At 38.8% G+C, this 17,733-nt stretch overlaps 1 protein-coding gene across 1 annotated transcript in view; it reads left to right on the top strand.

Annotated features, from left to right (window-relative positions):
* caska (calcium/calmodulin-dependent serine protein kinase a) overlaps nucleotides 1–17,733 on the top strand; it is a 234,084-nt gene that overhangs the window by 41,304 nt on the left and 175,047 nt on the right. Inside the window, 1 exon segment of the mRNA XM_052013430.1 lies at nucleotides 5,654–5,766. Within this exon segment, the coding sequence (XP_051869390.1) occupies nucleotides 5,654–5,766 (113 nt within the window).

Below are 17,733 nucleotides of genomic sequence, written 5' to 3'. Positions count from 1 at the left end.
AACCAGCATGACTGTCTATATGCTTAACATTTTATTTTGCATCCTTGCATGCTGTTTCCTGTTTTCTACTCCTCCACTCTTACATTTATTTCTTTTCCACAAGCACACTGTTTATTTCTCTTTAGCTAGCTGTCTGTTTCAAAATCATGTTGAAAAGATAGGAAAATGTGTTCGAGAAAGGAGGTTTCGATTGATTTTTATTGTTCTTGCACTATGGTCTGAGAATTAACTGTTACAAGGATATATTTTCCCCTCTGGTCTGCTTGTTTACTGATCTATTTTGACAAATAGTGTGACATCCATATTGTAAATGCAAGTGTAGTTGGAGAGTGAGGATTCAATTTATTTGTTTGAATTGTAATTTTAAGAATCACTTAAAACAGTTGAAATCTACAAGCAAGCAATAATCAAGGATCTATTTAAAGCATTACTAAGCCACATAACACCTTAAAGCAGATGTGGGTTTCTCGTGCTATACTGAAAATTGTAAAATAATGACAATAATGCAGAAGAAAATACATGAAAAATCAATTTCTCATTTTTCTCCCAAATTGTTTATTTTGCATTGTTGACATTATGGGGTAATCTTCATCTACTGGTATTTCAATTCTAATTACAAAGTTGAAAGAAAAAGCTAAAGTAATAATATGCTAAAAGTATACTCTAATGTCTTTTGGGTCATTTGACATTATTTGCAACTCCAACTGCAGACTTGGGTGAGCATGGGATGAGAAAATTTCACGTAGATTAAATTTATAGTAGAACTTGAGGTATAGGAGAACTTGAAGTCTAGTGCAGCCTATGGTGAGAGCCTTGCAAAAGGACGCATCAGTCCTGATGCAGGGTTTCGACCTGAAGTGTTGGCAATTCCTCTCCTCCCACAGATGCTGTTCGACCCAATGAGTTTCTCCAGCAGATTCTTTGTTGCTCCAGATTCCAGCATCTGCAGCCTCTTTTGTCTTCAGCCTGCGGCAAAACTCTAAACATTTCAGTTGATTGGCAGCATTTGAAAAGATGAAAGTCTGTAATGGGCAGGCTGTGGTTGGTGAAATGCAGGAAGAAAAAGTGTAAAGCAACTATGTATTAGCAGAAGGTAACACTTTGACAACTTGAAGTGGTGGTGTTGCAATGTGAAATAGTGGCAAAGACGATCCTGTTTGTCTTTCCTTGGACCTGAGAGGAAATATTGGTGTTTGAGATGTATTGCCTGTATTTGGATATTGAGTTGAAGAATCATGCAAGGGCAGAATCTAAGACCTTGAACAACAAAGGAAAAATGATGAGAAAAAAATTGCAGGGCAAGTAATCTATCTTTGAAATCGAACAACATGCTGAGGGATAATGCTCAGTGGTCACTATGCATTCATGCCATAAATCAGAGATTCTCCCTGCCATGTAGGTGTGTGAATAGCATGGCAGAAGCTGGAAGTTTTGAATGAAGAATGATGGTTTGAAAGGAAGAGTGACAAAACAAAGTATTAATGTGCTTAATTGAAACCAAAGATTTCGAGTAAAAACTTTATTTTAAAAAAAAGTCAATAAATATGGAGCATTTCTGCAGTTCACTATTGCACAAGGTACTGTTGGAGAAAGCAGATGAATTATTATATTCGTACAACTTTCCTCTCCCTATTTTGGAGGAGGCATTAAATATGCCTGTGTTGAAGCATTAAGAATAAAATTTACCTGAGATGTTTAGGATTGTGACTCAAGAATTTGTAGCTAGATTGTATCTTTTACTGTTTCAACGTCTTTCATAGTGAGAGCTATGATACGCTAACTATTGTGATTTTGTATACGTTTGATTATAACAACTTTTATATTTGTACCTCTTGCCATAAAGCACAGTATTCCGTTGAATTTTTTTTAACAGGCTTATCAACTAAATCTCTACCCCCCCCCCCCCCCCAAACCCCTCTCATTTGTCTTTTCCTTCCTCATTTGAAGACCAGTGACATTTTTCAGATTGTATTATAAAGCTGAATTTCATGGGCAAATGCTGGCACTTCTGTGCAGCACTGATTCATTTCCCACTGAAGAGGTTCACACACTTGCATGCAAAAAAAAACCTCAAACTTACTGGCACACATTCTCCTTCTCTGTTTGCTCCCTCCCTGTCCCAATTAATGAGTAGTGATTAGAATCAAATGGATTATACTGTTGCTAATTAACTTTCCAATCTGTTTATCAATTTCATATTCCATTTTTTTCCTCAATTAAAATAACTGGCACCACAACTGAACTAGTAATTTCTGAAAATCAACTTATGTTTATATTGTCAGCAATATCAAAACTATTGTTATGAGTGAATGTTTGTCCAAACCAGCTATGTATTTTGGAAAAAGCAACTTTTTTGTGAGAGACAAGGCTAAGTAATTTCACTAAATGCTTGAGACTTTGGAAAGAGAGAATTGCTGTGGCTCGGTCATTTATGATGGTGAGCTGAAGATATTTAGCTCTTGCCCTGCTGTATAAATTCTATAATGTCCTTCTGTGCTGTTTGCAATCATGAGGGTAAATTTGATAATAACAGACATCCATCTTCTAGTTGCTGCCCAGCATTTTATGGTGCTGTAAGCATCTAACATGCATTCCACATAATTTTTTGCAATATAAGTGACCTGAGAATATGATTGCTATAGTGGCAATCTTCTCAACCCATGATGGTATTCAATACCTTCAGTGGCAGGTTTAAGACTACATAATGCATGTAGTGGAAAATGTTCTATTTTTATAGAAACTGTATCCACTGACAATTGAACTAGTAACCAGAGGTTATTGATTGAAAATATCTGGCAAAATAACAAGAGAAGAGAATTTCCTTTGCAAAGTGAGTTATGATCTGGAGTGCTTTTCCTGAAACCGTGATTCAGTAGTAATTTTCAAAAAGGAAATATTTGAACAGGAATAACTTGGATTCCTGTGGGCAGAGAGTAGGAAAGTAGAACAATTTGAAAGTGGCTGTTTCAAAGAACTAGGATAGGCATGGGCGGGGTGGGGGGGGCACAAGTAACTATATTTTGTGGTGCAACGTTCTCCTTGTGAAGACAAACATTTTCTTTTCCATTTTTCACAGTTCATGACTGTCCCAATAACTGTTTACTCGTTAAAAATTAAGGTATAATATCTGTAATTCTTGGCCTGTTCAAAATAATGAACAATTTACTTGGATAGCATCTTTCTGGTACAGAATTATAGATTTCTGAACAATCCATGAGCACTACCTTGTTATTCCTTTTTTGCACATTATTTTTGTAATTTATAGATTTTTATGTCTTGCGCTGTACTGCTGCCACAAAACAACAAATTTCACGTCATGTGTCAGTGATATTCTGATTCAAAACCAGGTAATCTGAGTGAAATTGTCCTTTCTGCTTGGCTGTATAATTATTATGGCTATTTTAGATGTATTTTGCTGGAACTATTGTATTTATGTGAAATTTAATGTTAAAGCTGCTAATTTTGCCCTTTGTATTAAAGTACCCATTAGAAATTGAAGATTTATTAGTCATTTAAAGAAATTGCAACCCATTGGTAAACCATTTAATCTTGATGGAAACTATACAGCTCAACATTAGCCTGAGTTCGTCATAAGGTTAGGATGAGCATCTATACTAATGAGCTGCTTACAGATACTTGTAAGTGTCTTTGATGTAAATATACTTTCTGTTATTAAATGTGTTATCTATAGATTACTTCTGTTGGGTTGCACAGATGAGTTTTGTGCTCTATAGAAGTTTATCAGCCGAGAGGTGCAGCACGTAGGGCTACTGCCTCATAGCTCCTGTGACCCAGGTTCAATCCTGACTTCCAATGCTGCATGTATGGAATTTGCATGTTCTACCTGTGACTAAATGGGTTTCCCCTGAGTGCTTTCACTTCCTTCCATATGAGTGGAATGTTTGTGCTGGTACATTAATTGGCTTCTAAAATTACCCCTTGGTGTGGCTTGGGTTGAGAAAATGATTGATTAAAGTGAAAGATTTCTGAACATCTTCTGAACAGTCCTTGAACCCATGAAAACTACCTTGTTATTGCTCTTGCACTATTTAGTTTTGTAACTTAAAGTAATTTTTGTCTTGCAATGTACTGCTGCCGTAAAACAGCAAATTTCATGACTTGTGACGGTGATAATAGACCCAATTCTGAGAGAATAGGTTGCAGGGAAATAAGTGGGGGGAATAGGATGTCAGGTCCTCCCCAGCTTACAAATGCCTGACTTGTGTATGGGTTGTACATACCAGTGAGCATTTGGGAAACTGGTGGTATCGATTTGCCAGCTGCTGTGGGGCTACAGGCATCTTCTGCAGCCTGGGAATTTGGTTCGCAGCTGCATTTCAGACTTGTGAATTGTTCAGGTTATGAACAGTTCATGGGAATGGAACCCTGTCATGACCTCAGGATGACCTGTAATGACATCACTTTGAGAGCCAGCATAGACTCAGTGGGCCAATTGTAAATTGGTTTATTATTGTCACGTACTGAGGTACAGTGAAAAACTTGTCTTGCATACCGTCCATACAGATCAATTCATTACCTCAGTGCATTGAGGTAGTACAAGGTAAAACAAAAACAGAATGCAGACTGAAGTGTTACAGTTACAGAGAGAGTGCAGGCAGACAGTAATTTTTATGTTTCACACTGTACTGCTGCCATAAAGCAGCAAATTTCATGACCCATGTCAGTGATGGACCTGATTCTGGCAAAGTCACATCGAGGTAGATTGCGAGGTCAAGAGTCCATCTTATCGTACCAGAGAACCCTTCAATAGTCTTATAACAGTGGGATAGAAGCTGTCCTTGAGCCTGGTAGTACATGCAGTCAGGCTTTTGTATTTTCTGCCTGATGGAAGAGGGGAGAAGAGAGAATGTCCACGGTGGGTGGGGTTGTTGATTATGCTGGCTGCTTCACTGAGGTAGCAAGAAGTATAGACAGAGTCCATGGAGGGGAGGCTGGTTTGCATGATGTGCTGAGCTGTGTCCACAACTCTCTGTAGTTTTTTTTTTGCAGTTATGGGCAGAGCAGATGCTTTCTACGGTGCATTGGTAAAAATTGGTGAGGGTCGATGGGGACATGCCAAATTTCTTTAGTCTCCTGAGGAAATAGAGGTGATGGTGAGCTTTCTTGGTCACCAATATCATATGAAAATGTTATTGCCTAATGCCAATAAGTTTACTGTATTGAGTTTCTCCCACAGGCATCTGATAATGTTGGTTATGTAACTATCATTTGTCCTTGTCAATTAGCTTGTTAATTCTACAGTATATGCAAAGTGAGCTGTTTAATGCTAAAGGATGTGAGCTTAAACAATGAGTGGAATGTTAGAGTTCTGTATATTTAACTAAATAAGTGTGAAATTCATAGAATTAACTCATTACTGTTTCAAATCATGCTTTTAATATTAAGTTTGGACTATTGAAAATCACCTAAGATGTAAAAGTAGTTGCTGACAGTCTTTGTAAGATGAGAATTAGTTTTGTGTATAACTATCATGTTGACGAAAGAAAATTCTTATAAATTTTATGCAAATTATTATCTCTTTTAGGCTTGAGTATATTGTTCATTCATGTTGCTTCTATGCTTTTGAACCTTTGTCTATCTTTTGGGCTTTTTTGGAAAAGTCTGGTTAAATTTTGTACCTTTTGAATTATAGGGGACCATTCAGCGTTGTGCGACGATGTATTAACAGAGAAACAGGACAGCAGTTTGCTGTGAAGATTGTAGATGTGGCCAAATTCACCTCCAGTCCTGGCCTCAGTACAGAAGGTATATAATATTATATTTTAACTGTACAATTAGGAACATGGTCTTTGCAGCTTAAATTTTCAAAAAATGTCTACTTAAAATAAAAACTTCATTTGTTTTTTTTTGCTCTTAAGATCTGTCTTAAATGCCTGGAATGTTACTCAAATACACAAGTTTGATTCAGGGAGGATCCTGCTAACTCAGGCTTGTTGGTTTTAAATTATCAGGTTTATTCTTTCTGAACAGGTAAAACATTAGCAATCCTCCAGTCCTTAGACATTGACTCGTACCTAATGAGAGCTGCCTTTATTTCCATCCTTATTTTTCCCAGTAAACTATGGTGCTTCATATGTGGACCCCATGGTTTTTTTCTGTCAATACTGCTAACCTTTAAGATGCTGCTTCACTTTTCCTTTAATAATATTTGAAATTGCAACTGCCTCCTTGTTTACTCCTATATTAGCATCATCCCTTTATTCAAGAGCAATACAGAATATGAATTTTAATACTTTAATTATCCCTTTTATTTAAACATTTTGATTCACTTTTGTCTTTGCATTTTCTTCACTTTTTGTTTTATTGCTTTGAAGAGTGGTGCACGGTATTGTCGAGGATAGTTAAAGGATTTCTGAATTTGCCTGAGTGACAATTTACCATTGTTCTTTATTTGTGATGCTTAAAGGTGGAAAGAAATATTGTGTTCATGCTCTGGCCAACTGCTTTAATGTCATCCATTCAGTCCATCCCATGAAGACATCAGAAACCTTTTGTCTAATACCCTTCAAACCTTGAAATCCTGTATTAAAAGAATTTTTTGGTAATTTAAGATAAAAGATGGAGTAATTCCTCTCTAGCCAGAGGCATTCAGCAAAGTCCAGATTGAAGCAATTGATATTACAATTGCTGGGAATCTGTACTTACCAAATACTTGAACAATAATTTGTTTCAAAGTATGTAATCAAACACTCACCTTGCATCTTTTATAATGATGGGAGCCCAGGGCAGAGGATTATCCATTCTAACATGTACATCCAACTGAACAACATTTACTCCTACATCACTTTAAAATCATCACATTACTTTCTTAAGTGAAATGAACTCCTAGTTTCTCTTGGGTAAAATAGATTTAACTGCTAGAGGGTGTTTTACTCCCCTTGGATTAACTCGGGTCCATGGTTACCACAAATTATATACACATACATAACAAGAATTAGTTATAATGATTTCTTTGAACAGCCAGTAATATATATTAACTGTAGCAGGGTAAAACCCCCTCCTTTACAAACTCTTGCCCAGTAGTTTTGGTCCAAGATATTTGTATTCTGAACTGAGCAAAAGTTGCATCTTAATCTTCTTCACAAAACAGCGTAGGCTTTTTATTAGTGGGTGCGGTTAAAGCATTGGCAACTAACTTCATCCAGACCTAGAGCAGATTATCCATCTCTGGTTCCTACTGAGGTTCTACCATCACAGAAGCCAGCAATTCAATGTAACAGTTGAGTACAGGAGAAGCTGTGAGCCCTGACATGATCCTGCTTACAATGCAAAAGAGCTGTGTCCAGAATGCTTAAAACTGTAATACTGTTATCTACCTGATCTGTCATCTACCAATGTGGAAATTGTTCAGAAATATCTAGTCCACTAAAAGGTAGAACAAATCCATTCTGTTAATTGGTTTATTATTGTCATATGTACTTGCATCCCACCTAGCCAGATCATTCCATACAAATACGTTGAGGTAGTCATAGTGTTGCCGCTACAGAGAGAGTGCATTGCAGGTTGACAAAGTGCACGGCCAAGGTGAGGTAAATTGAGAGATCAAGCGTTCATCTTTTATCGTGTAAGAGATCTGTTCAAGAGTCTTATAACAGCAGACTAGAAGCTGTCTTTGAGTATGGTCGTAGATGTTCTCAAGCTTTTGTATCTTCTGCCTGATGGAAGGGGAGAAGATGATCAAGGTGGGATGGGTCCTTGATATTGTTGGTTGCTTTTCCTGAGGCAGTGGGAAATATGGACAGTCAATGGAGGGGAGGCTGGTTTTCATTATAGACCGGGCTGTGTCCAGAACTCTCTGTAATTTCTTGCGGTCTTGGGCAGATCAGTTGCTATACCAAGATGTGATGCACCGGGATTGGATGCTTTCTGTGGTACATCTGTGTGAATTTAGTGAGGGTCATCGGGGACATGCTGAATTTCCTTAGCCTCCTGAGGTGCTGGTGTGCGTTCTTGGCCATAACACCTTCTCATGGCTGAACCAGGTCAAGTTGTTGGTGATATTTACACTGAGGAACTTGAAGCTCTCAATCATCTTCAGATCGGCACCACTGATACAGTGTACTCTACTTTGCTTCCTAAAGTCAATGACCAGCTCTTTTGTTTCACTGGCATTGAGGGAGAGGTTCTTGTCTTGACACTGTGGCATTAGGATCTCCATCTCTTTCCTGTACTCTGTTTCGTCATTGTTTGAGATCCAGCCTACTACGGTGGTGTCATCTGCAAACTTGTAAAAGCCCTCATCCTTGGAACCATTTTAATAAATCCCACATCACTGTAATCATTCCAGCAAGCCACAAGAAGTTAAATACTATCAAGTACAAATCAACTGGCTTGTTTTCTATCCCAATTATCACTTTAAGATTCATTTCCTCCATCATCAAAACTTTAATCGCAGTGTATCCCATCAACAAAATGCACTATTTGGCAGCATCTTCCAAACCCATGATCTCTGTCAACAGGAAGGGCAAGAAGAACAGGCATACAGGAGCACTTCCATCTGCAAGTACCCACCACATCCAAAATTTTCCTGTCTTGGAATAATATTGCCACTCCTTTGTTATCACCAAGTCAAAATCATGGAACTCTCTGATCAACAGACTTGCTGTAATCTTTCACCATGTTGGTATAATAATTCATAACAAAACATTCAGCACCATATTCATTTTGGAGTTGGATGTGGCCAATAAATCTGGCATTGCCCATGTAATGTAAGTGAATTTTAAAACGTGCATCATAGGGAGAAAACAATCCAAAATGCATTGCTGTGGCTTTAAAGAAACTAGTTATGGATAGGAACACTTCTGTTTATATAAACTAATAATTGTCTCTGAACACACACCGATTACAGCCAGGTCAAGGTAGTTATTTATAATATGTAACCTATTTGAGGCAACTAGCCTGATTTTCCAACTAATATTGCAGAGGTTTTTGACCATCTTCCCATCTCATTAAATGGGTAGGGTAAAATCCATTGGCTAAACTATATCCAGCATGTGGACTTGCATTTTTAAAAAGAAAAAACATCAGTACTTTCCTGATGAGTCTCTCAGGCTGAAGTGAATTTTCTTGATTGCAGCCTAGTTGTGATAATTGCTATTTTTCAAAGCATGTGAAAGAAGATTCCCTTTAGTGATATAGGAGGGTTATAAAATTTCAGAAGTATGATCACAACAACTAAAATTGAATTTTTAGTTCATCTGAAAAGAGTGATCTTTGCTATAATGAGGATGTTTATGAATGTCCAGATACTAAAAGATGGAATTCATATGGAGTTTTGTAGTGGCAGTAAAACAAGAATTGCTTTTTTTATTAGTTATTTCTGCTTCTACTGGGATATTTAATTTCAAGTTAAGCTTCACAAAATTTCACTTCTAGCCTATTTCCTTTGATAAGAGCTTAGTCTTATATTTGCATCTTAATTTTATTACCTGCATTAAGAGAATGAATGAAACAGCAGGAGGCCTCATTAAGGTTTCAATAATATTTAACTGGAAAAATCCTTTTTAAGTATCTGAATAATTACTGTTATCAGTAGTCCTTGAAAATAACAAAACAAATGAAGGACATGACATTGCTTGCCAATTACAATCTTATTCATGGATTATTCTTGATTAAAATTAGGGAGGATCAGTGGAGATGAGTTTAAACTGCACAGGAGTGGGAATTGATGGCGTGTTGGACAGTTCATTTCAGAGATTCATAAGCCTGTGATGGCTGATGATTCTCTTTTAGCTTTCTGGAGAGAAGGGATTGACAAAGCCAGATATTCTATTAGGTATTATGTCTTTACACAATACTTGGTCCACATGATTTTCTGGATTTGCATTAGTCACCTCTCTTGGAGAAGAATTTTTCAAGTACGTTATTCCATTATTGCCTCTGAGAAGTTTTCTTCTTTGGCTTTTCGAGATACCTGGTAAGCTAAAGGGAATGCGGAAAGTTTAAACATGATGTTTGAGCAACCTTGAGTGTGAGCAAAACTTAAAGCCATTGTTCTTTTGTATTCTATTTCATATTTTTTTTGTATGATCAAGCTCTTCATGGAATTGACATTTTATTTCATTGGAATTCGTCATGGTGTAAGGGATGTAATAATGACGTGCCTCGCGCAAGTCTACGAAAGTTGCACGGTTGTCAGACGGCCATTTCTTCCTTTTGGATTTTACAGAAAGCCAATCCTAGCTTTTCATTCCTCTACACAATTCTTTTGAGAGTAACTCTTATGAAGTTTGCATCTACATCTTTCAGCTGACGTTGTTCTAACCAGAAACAAAAAGGCAACATTTGAGGAAAGAGAAACAGTTAACATTTCAACTCAAAGACCCTTGGTCAGAACAAGGAAAGAGAGAAATCTTGTTCCTGGTTCTAATGAAGGGTCTTTGACTTGAGACATCAACTCTGTTTCTCTTTCCTCGGTTGCAGTATTTCAGTATTTTTTATTCCAGACATATAGAATCTGCAGTTTGTTTTTAATTTTCATTCTTCTAAGTGGCTTTTGCTGATAAGGTCAATGAGTTGGGAATTGTGGATATAAAACACTAAACTGTCTGTGTACATAGTCATTACACCATGAAATTTACAGGAACTCTAGATTCTGCACTTTAATTTCAAATCTGGAAATTGCTTTTAGTGATTTTGTGCTTCTTCAAAGACTGTGCTGTAATAATAGATTCTCTAAAATTCCTTTAAAATTTTATACATGAAAAGCTCTGAATGGCTGACCAAGTCACAATTACCAGTTAACAAACACTCTGGTTCTAGTTAAAACTAATTTTATATATGTCGATTTCAGTTCCTTTAGTTAAATTTTTCAAAATAAAATGGGTTTTAAAATATATTTTAAAGAAGGTCATAATTATCTTGCTTGCACAACTAAGATTTTAAAATGCTAGTTAAAAAAACATGTACTTTGGATTTTTAATTTTGATTTGCAGCTCTGATAATCACTGATGTTGAATGCCAGCACTTCCCTTGAATTGACACCTGTCAGCATCAATTGCTAGGTCTCTCTTGGACAGTTTTCTTCAAGGTCTGTAACAAGCCATGGGATTTCTCCATGAACTACAAGAACGAGGCCAGTGTCAATAATGTACCATGGTAATTCCCTCATTCAGTGTTCCCTGCCTTTCAGATCCACTTGTTAATTTGGTGTACCTGCCTTAGCACTACCCTGGAGAGTACTAAATCGATGTAGTGGATTTTGAGCACTCACTGGTATTTCTTCTTGCCCCACTTTCCAGAAAACATGTCTTGGGCTATGAGTTATTGTGCCAAAAATATGATGTGCAACCCAGCCCACCTGCTTTGCCAAGAACCTGCTGAGAGTACCTCTCTCCATGCTGACACCTCCACAGCAATGAATCACCCTTGGTTCAGTGTGAAGAGGCTGTGAATACTGGTGTTGGCTGAGCTGAGGCAAATGACGTCACTGTTCACTGCTGAGATGTGGAGTTCAGGGCTGCATCCTAGCTGGATTATTGAATGCAAGCCACGGTTAGGAACTGGCAGCACTTCCTCCATGACAGATTACACTATGGTCTCTCCATAATCTCTTTTTGGAAGTGATGGAAGTTGTTGTCTTCCCATCTCTGTGCTAATGTGCTCATTGGTGCTTGCTACTGTAGAGAAGTCTACAGGCTAAGGATAACTGTGCAGCTAAATAAAGAACACAAGAAAATAAGAACAGGAGTTGGCCATCGGGCCCTTCAAGCCTGTGCCGCCATATATTATGATCATGGCTGATCTGTGCTGGCCTCAACTCCTTTTCTGTGCCATTTCTCCTTACCCCTCTGTTCATTTACCTATCAAATTTTTACCCACCCCCACTTTAAATACTTCTAATGATCCAGAATCCACCACCTGCCAGGGCAGAGAACTCCAGAGATTTGCTACCCTCTTGAGAAGAAATTTCTACATACCTCAGTTTTAAGTGATTGGCCTCTTGTCTTGTAGTTATGTACTCTTGCTCAACTCTCTCCCATTGGTGAAAACATCCCTACATTTATGCTGTCAAGTCCCCTGTGAGTCTTGTATATTTGAACGAGGTCACCCCTCATTTTTCTATACTCCAAGGAATATAGGCCCAAATTATTTAGTATCTCTTAGTAGGACAACCCTCTTATCCCAGGAATTAGCCTGGTGAATCTCCTTTATACAGCCTCTAATGTTACGATTTTTTTAAGGTAACTGGACCAAAATTCTGCTTAGTATTGCAGGTGAAGCCTCACCAACATCCTGTACAATTGCAACAAAACCTCGGTATTTTTAAACTCCAATCCCATTGCAATGAAGATCAAAATACCTTTTTGTCATCTTAACTATTTCTTTGACCTGCCTGCTAGCTCTTATTCATGCACTAGAACACCTCTGAATTGCAGTCTCTCTATTTAGATTAGATTTAGATAATCTGCCTTTCGATTTCTTTCACTAAAGTGCATTGCATCACATTTCCCCACATTAACTTTTTTTATTTACCAGTTTTTTTTGTCCACTCATTAAAACTATCTATATCCCCTTTGAATATGACAATAGCCTTATCACATTGCAAAGAGTTGTGAACTCCCTTTGCCCAGTCTATCACATAAACCAGCCTTCCCTTCATTGACTTTGTCTGCATTTCCTCCTGCCTTGGGAAAGCAGCCATCATAATCAAGGACCTCTCCCACCCTGGTCATTCTTTTCTACCCCCTCCCATCGGGCAGAAGATACAAAAGCTTAAGAGCACATGCCACCATGCTCGAGGACAGCTTCTATCCTGCTTTCATCAGACTCTTGAACAGACCTCTCCTGTGCTAAAAGATAAACTCTTGATTTCTCAACCTTCTTAGCTGTGGCCCTTGCACTTATCTACCTGCACTGCATTTTCTCTGTAACTGTAACTCTATATTCAGCATTCTGTTTTCCTTTTTACTACCTTGATGTACTTGCATATGGAATGATCCGTCTGCTTGGCATGCAAACAAAAGCTTTTTGCTGTATCTTGGTGCATGTGACAATAATAATTAAACAAAACCTTCCACCTATTTTTGTATCCTCAGCAAATTTGGAAACCGTTTATGTTCTTCCATCCTCCAGGTCATCAATGTAAATGGTGAACAGTTAGTGGCCAGGAACTAATTCCCGTGGTACTGTACTAGTTGCCTCCTTCCATTTTGAAAAGGACCCATTTATTCCAGCTCTATTTTCTATGAGACACTTCCTCTGATACCATGAGGAGGGGAGACAGCAGCTTTCATCAGCAAGGGGTGATGAGAGAGATTGTAATATTCAACATAGCAATGTGCAGCAGGGATTCGTGCCTGATTCCTGGCACCCAGATTCCTTGAACAGTGGGGAGTGGTGGCATTCACACCATGGTCACAGCATAGCAGCACTGTTGGTAATATGTTTCTCTACATGTGATGCTATAAAGACTTATTTTAGTGCTGATTCCATTTGTTACTTTTTTTCATGGGAACAGAGCCTGTATGCTGAGTGAGTTAGTAATGTATTCTCATGTTCTATTGCTGTGTTTTTTCTTTGAAATATGCCTTATTAGAATACCTTGTGTCAGTCTCTGTCCAATGGAGTTGAATAGTATGATCCTGTGTATGAAAATCCTAAATACGATGCTTAATCCCATGAGGGACCACTGCTGTGAGCAGTGCTGGGGCTCTGGCTGTAAGCAATCTATATCAGTCGTGGGTGAGGAGATCAACTTTAATGTATTCAACTTAGCTGATGTGGGTGCCAGTGTGGGATGTGAGGAAGATGCAGCAAGACTTCAGGGAAATATTGTCTGGCTTGGTGAATGGATGGACACATGACAGGTGGAATATAATGTTGAAAAATGAAGTCATCCATTTTGGTAGGAAGAAGTAAAGGAGGAATACTTTTTAAATGGTGAGGGATTGAAAAGAGTTGGTGTTCTTAGTGATGTGGGTGTTCTTGTACACGAATCACAAAGTGAATATGAAGGTTCAGAATATCATTAGAAAGACTAATGATATCTTGGACTTCATTGAAAGAGGATTTGGGTTAAAGAATAGAGGCGTCCCAAACATGCAGGGCCTTGTTGAGACCATCAAGACTTCTGAGTACCGGTCTAACCTGCCAATCTAAGGGAGGAGGCACTTATGATAAAGGAAATGAAGTAAAGGTTCAGTAGATTGATCCCTGCAATGGCAGATTTTCCATACAAGAAGAGATTTAGCAAAATAGACCTATATTTTCTCAAGTTTGGAAGAACAAGAGGTGATTTCACAAACATATAAAATTTCTAAGGGGCTTGATGTATTCGAAACAGAGTTGATTTTCCCTTGGCTGACCTACTTAGAAACAGACATCACAATATAAAAATAAGGGGTTGACCATTCAGGAAGAGTGAGAAGAAAAAGGAAGCAGAGGAGTTAGACATGTAATAAGGGGAGAGTGAATAGAGGAAGAAAAAGAATGGGTGAGAAGAGGACATTAGAACATAATGATTGGAGACAAATATCAGGTAAAAAGAGAACTTCTTTTATCTAATACACTTCATATAAAATTGGGCTACTCCTGAATTTTTTCTCAGTAGAAAGTCACAGCATGGAGTTTTGTTTATTGAATTCATTTCCATTTTTTCTTTAAGGCCATCTCAGACCTACATCCATTTTTCCCATTAGAGGAAATTATACGTTTACTTCAATTTACCACACTGCAAAAAGAATGTCAGGATTTGGAAGAGATACAGGGGAGATTGACCAGAATATTACCTGGATTGCAGAGCTTCAGAAATGTGGATAAAATTGAAAAAACTGTAATTTCCTCCCCCCCCCCCCCCCCCCCCCCCAGATAAGAGAAAGTATTCAAGAGGAGATTTAACAGACATTCAAAGTCAGGAAGGGTTTTTGGTAGATTATATAATATGAAACTGTTTCTAACATTTGCAGAGTGATTGATTTGGGTAGAGAACCTGGGGTCTCCTGCAGATGCCTTCCTTTCATGGAACAAATTGTTATAATGTGGAGTACCATGCCTGACAACAGGGTAATATTCAAAAGATAATTGGATGAGAAGTTGGAAAAAAAATGTTTGCAGGATAGTGAGGAAAGAGTCAACTGAGACTATTTGATTTAACTCTTCCAAGTGCTGACTTGGGCATAGTGGGGCAAATGGTAGCCTCATCTATTTATATAAGATTATAAAATAGTTGAGACAGGAAGAAGTCATTCATGCAGGGAACCTGAACATTTTTACATGTTTCAATGTCTATTTCTTGTTTTGTTTTGTGAACACTTCTGAATATCGGAGAACATTCTAAGAGCTTGACAGCTTCAGTGGATGGAAAAGCCACAACCATGGCTTTGTCGCCTGTCAAAAGTTATCAGCAGTTTCATGTGGAAGAATTGTCTGGTTTGATGATGTCAGATAGAATCCTGGCACAGCTCAGAGCCTTGCCAGCTGGACCCAAGATGCTCTTAACCAACAAGTTAGGCTTTCTGGATTCACAAAAATGAAGCATGGAGCAAGGTAGAATCATAGAACAGTACAGCACAGGAACATACACTTTGGCTCACAGTGCCAAACTAATTAAACTAGTAGTTAAATGCCTAACTAAACTAATCCCTTCTGTCGACATAATGTCCATATCCCTCCATTCTCTGCACATTCATGTGTTTATCTTGGAGCCTCTTAAATGCCTCCACTGCCACCCCTGGCAGCCTGTTCCAGGCACCCACCACTATTTTTTTTAAAAAATTTGCCCCACATTTCTCCTTTGAACTTTTCCCCCTCTCATCTTAAATGCATGCCCTCTAGTATTAGACATTTTGACCCTGGGGGAAAAAGATACTGGCTGTCTATCTATTCCTCTCAGAATCTTATAAACTTCGATCAGGTCTCTCCTCAGCCTCTGCTGCTCTAGAGAAAACAATCCAAGTTTGTCCAACATTTCCTTGTAGCACATGCCCTCTAATCCAGGTGGTATTCTGTTAAACCTCTTCTGCACCCTTTCCAAAGCCTCCTTCCTATAATGGGGTGACCAGAATTGAATGCAATACTCCAGATGAGGCCTAACCAGAGTTTTTTAAAGCTGCAACATAACTTTCTGACTTTTGAACTCAGTGCCTCGATTAATAAAGGCAAGCATACTATGTGCCTTCTTTACCATTCTATCGACCTGTGCAGCTGCTTTCTGGGAGCTATGAACTTGGATTGCAAGATCCCTTTGTGTACATTAATGCTGTTAAGGGTCTTGCTATTAACTGTGTACTGTCCCTTTACCTTCGATCTTAGCAAAATTCAGCAAGTGAATCAGTGCAGCCAATTAGCTGAACAGTGTTTATTGTAATATATGTAAGGTTTAATGCCAGTTTCAAGCTTGTACTTGTGACTGCTTTTCATAACCCTCTACCTGTGTCAGTGTGCCACAGGCTGAATATGGTATATCAAGTGTGTAGGTGAAGAAAACCAGCATAAAACTGCTAGCTTTTAAGTGCTAGTGTACTGGTAAAAGGGAGAGCCAACTGATTAAGTTACCCCTATTTGTGCATAACCTTTCTTTTGGCAAGTCCTCTGTTGTGTTTTCACTTGATAACAGAAACTGGTGCCCTTGTAGCCACAGGCTAGAGCTTCAGAGAAACTTGGGGCAGCACAAAATGCTGGAGGATATTAGCAAGTCAGGCAGCATCTATGGAGGGAAATAAACAGTCAACATTTCGGGTCAAGACCCTTCATCAGGACTGGAAAGGAAGAGGGCAGAAGCCAGAATAAGAAGGTTGGGGGGAGGGGGAGGAGCACAGGCTGGCAGGTGATGGGTGAATCCAGGTGAGAGGGGGAAGGTAGGTGGGTAGGGGAGGGGGGATGAAAGGGAGTGATGCAAGAAGCTGAGACGTGATAGAAGAGGCAAGGGGCTGAAGAAGGTATCCGGTAGGAGGGAACAGTAGACCATGGAATAAAGGAGGTGAGGAATAGATGGCCAAGTTGTGAGGCCGGGAGAGGGGAAAGAGAAGGGGTGAGGGGGCCACAGGAATGAGGGAAAACAAAGGGGGAGGGGGGAAGAGGGGAGGGGTTACTGAAAGTTAGAGGAATCAATGTAGAGGCCGTCAGGTTGGAGACTACCAAGGTGGAATATGAAACTTAGGGTACTCGACCCTGTCACCTTCTGCATGGGTCTACCAGTATGTGCATACACTATGGTGTTCGCAAACCAAATCCCTAGTTGTGAGCAATTAGCCCTATTGCCTTGTGAGGAGAGGGGAAGATTGTAGGAGTATACCCTGATTTTTTAAAAAAATCTTAAGTGGAATCCTGAGACTGCTGCCTAAAAAGTAATTTTTTTGGTAGCCCCTGCAAATAAGTCTGTGCCAAACATGAGTGTTCTCCACCAGTGGAGATCCAGAGGGAAACTTCATCTCTGGACAGTACAGGCTTGCACTGTGGAGAGGACACACCAGTCTCTCAATGAAGTATTGGCACAGAGTTGAAGGCATTCTATAGTCCATGACCAAACTACGGTCATCATCCTACAGCAATATTGCCACACCAATGACAGGTGGCGCTCATCCAGTTCATAATGATTGTGAGCTTCCTACCCTCTTTTTTGAGCCTTTGATTGTTTCAAGCTGATGTGCAATTGGAGATGTTTGGGAATGTACATGGCAGTGCTAGAATTATAAAACTTAACCTGACTAATCCAAATGTCCTGAAAGCAGTCTTATAAAGAATCGTCGTCAACTCTCTTGTGTTTGCTACTTG

Source organism: Pristis pectinata, chromosome 4, assembly GCF_009764475.1.
Source record: "Pristis pectinata isolate sPriPec2 chromosome 4, sPriPec2.1.pri, whole genome shotgun sequence".
NCBI classification, from domain to species: domain Eukaryota; kingdom Metazoa; phylum Chordata; class Chondrichthyes; order Rhinopristiformes; family Pristidae; genus Pristis; species Pristis pectinata.
This window is presented reverse-complemented; position numbering and strand designations above follow the sequence as displayed.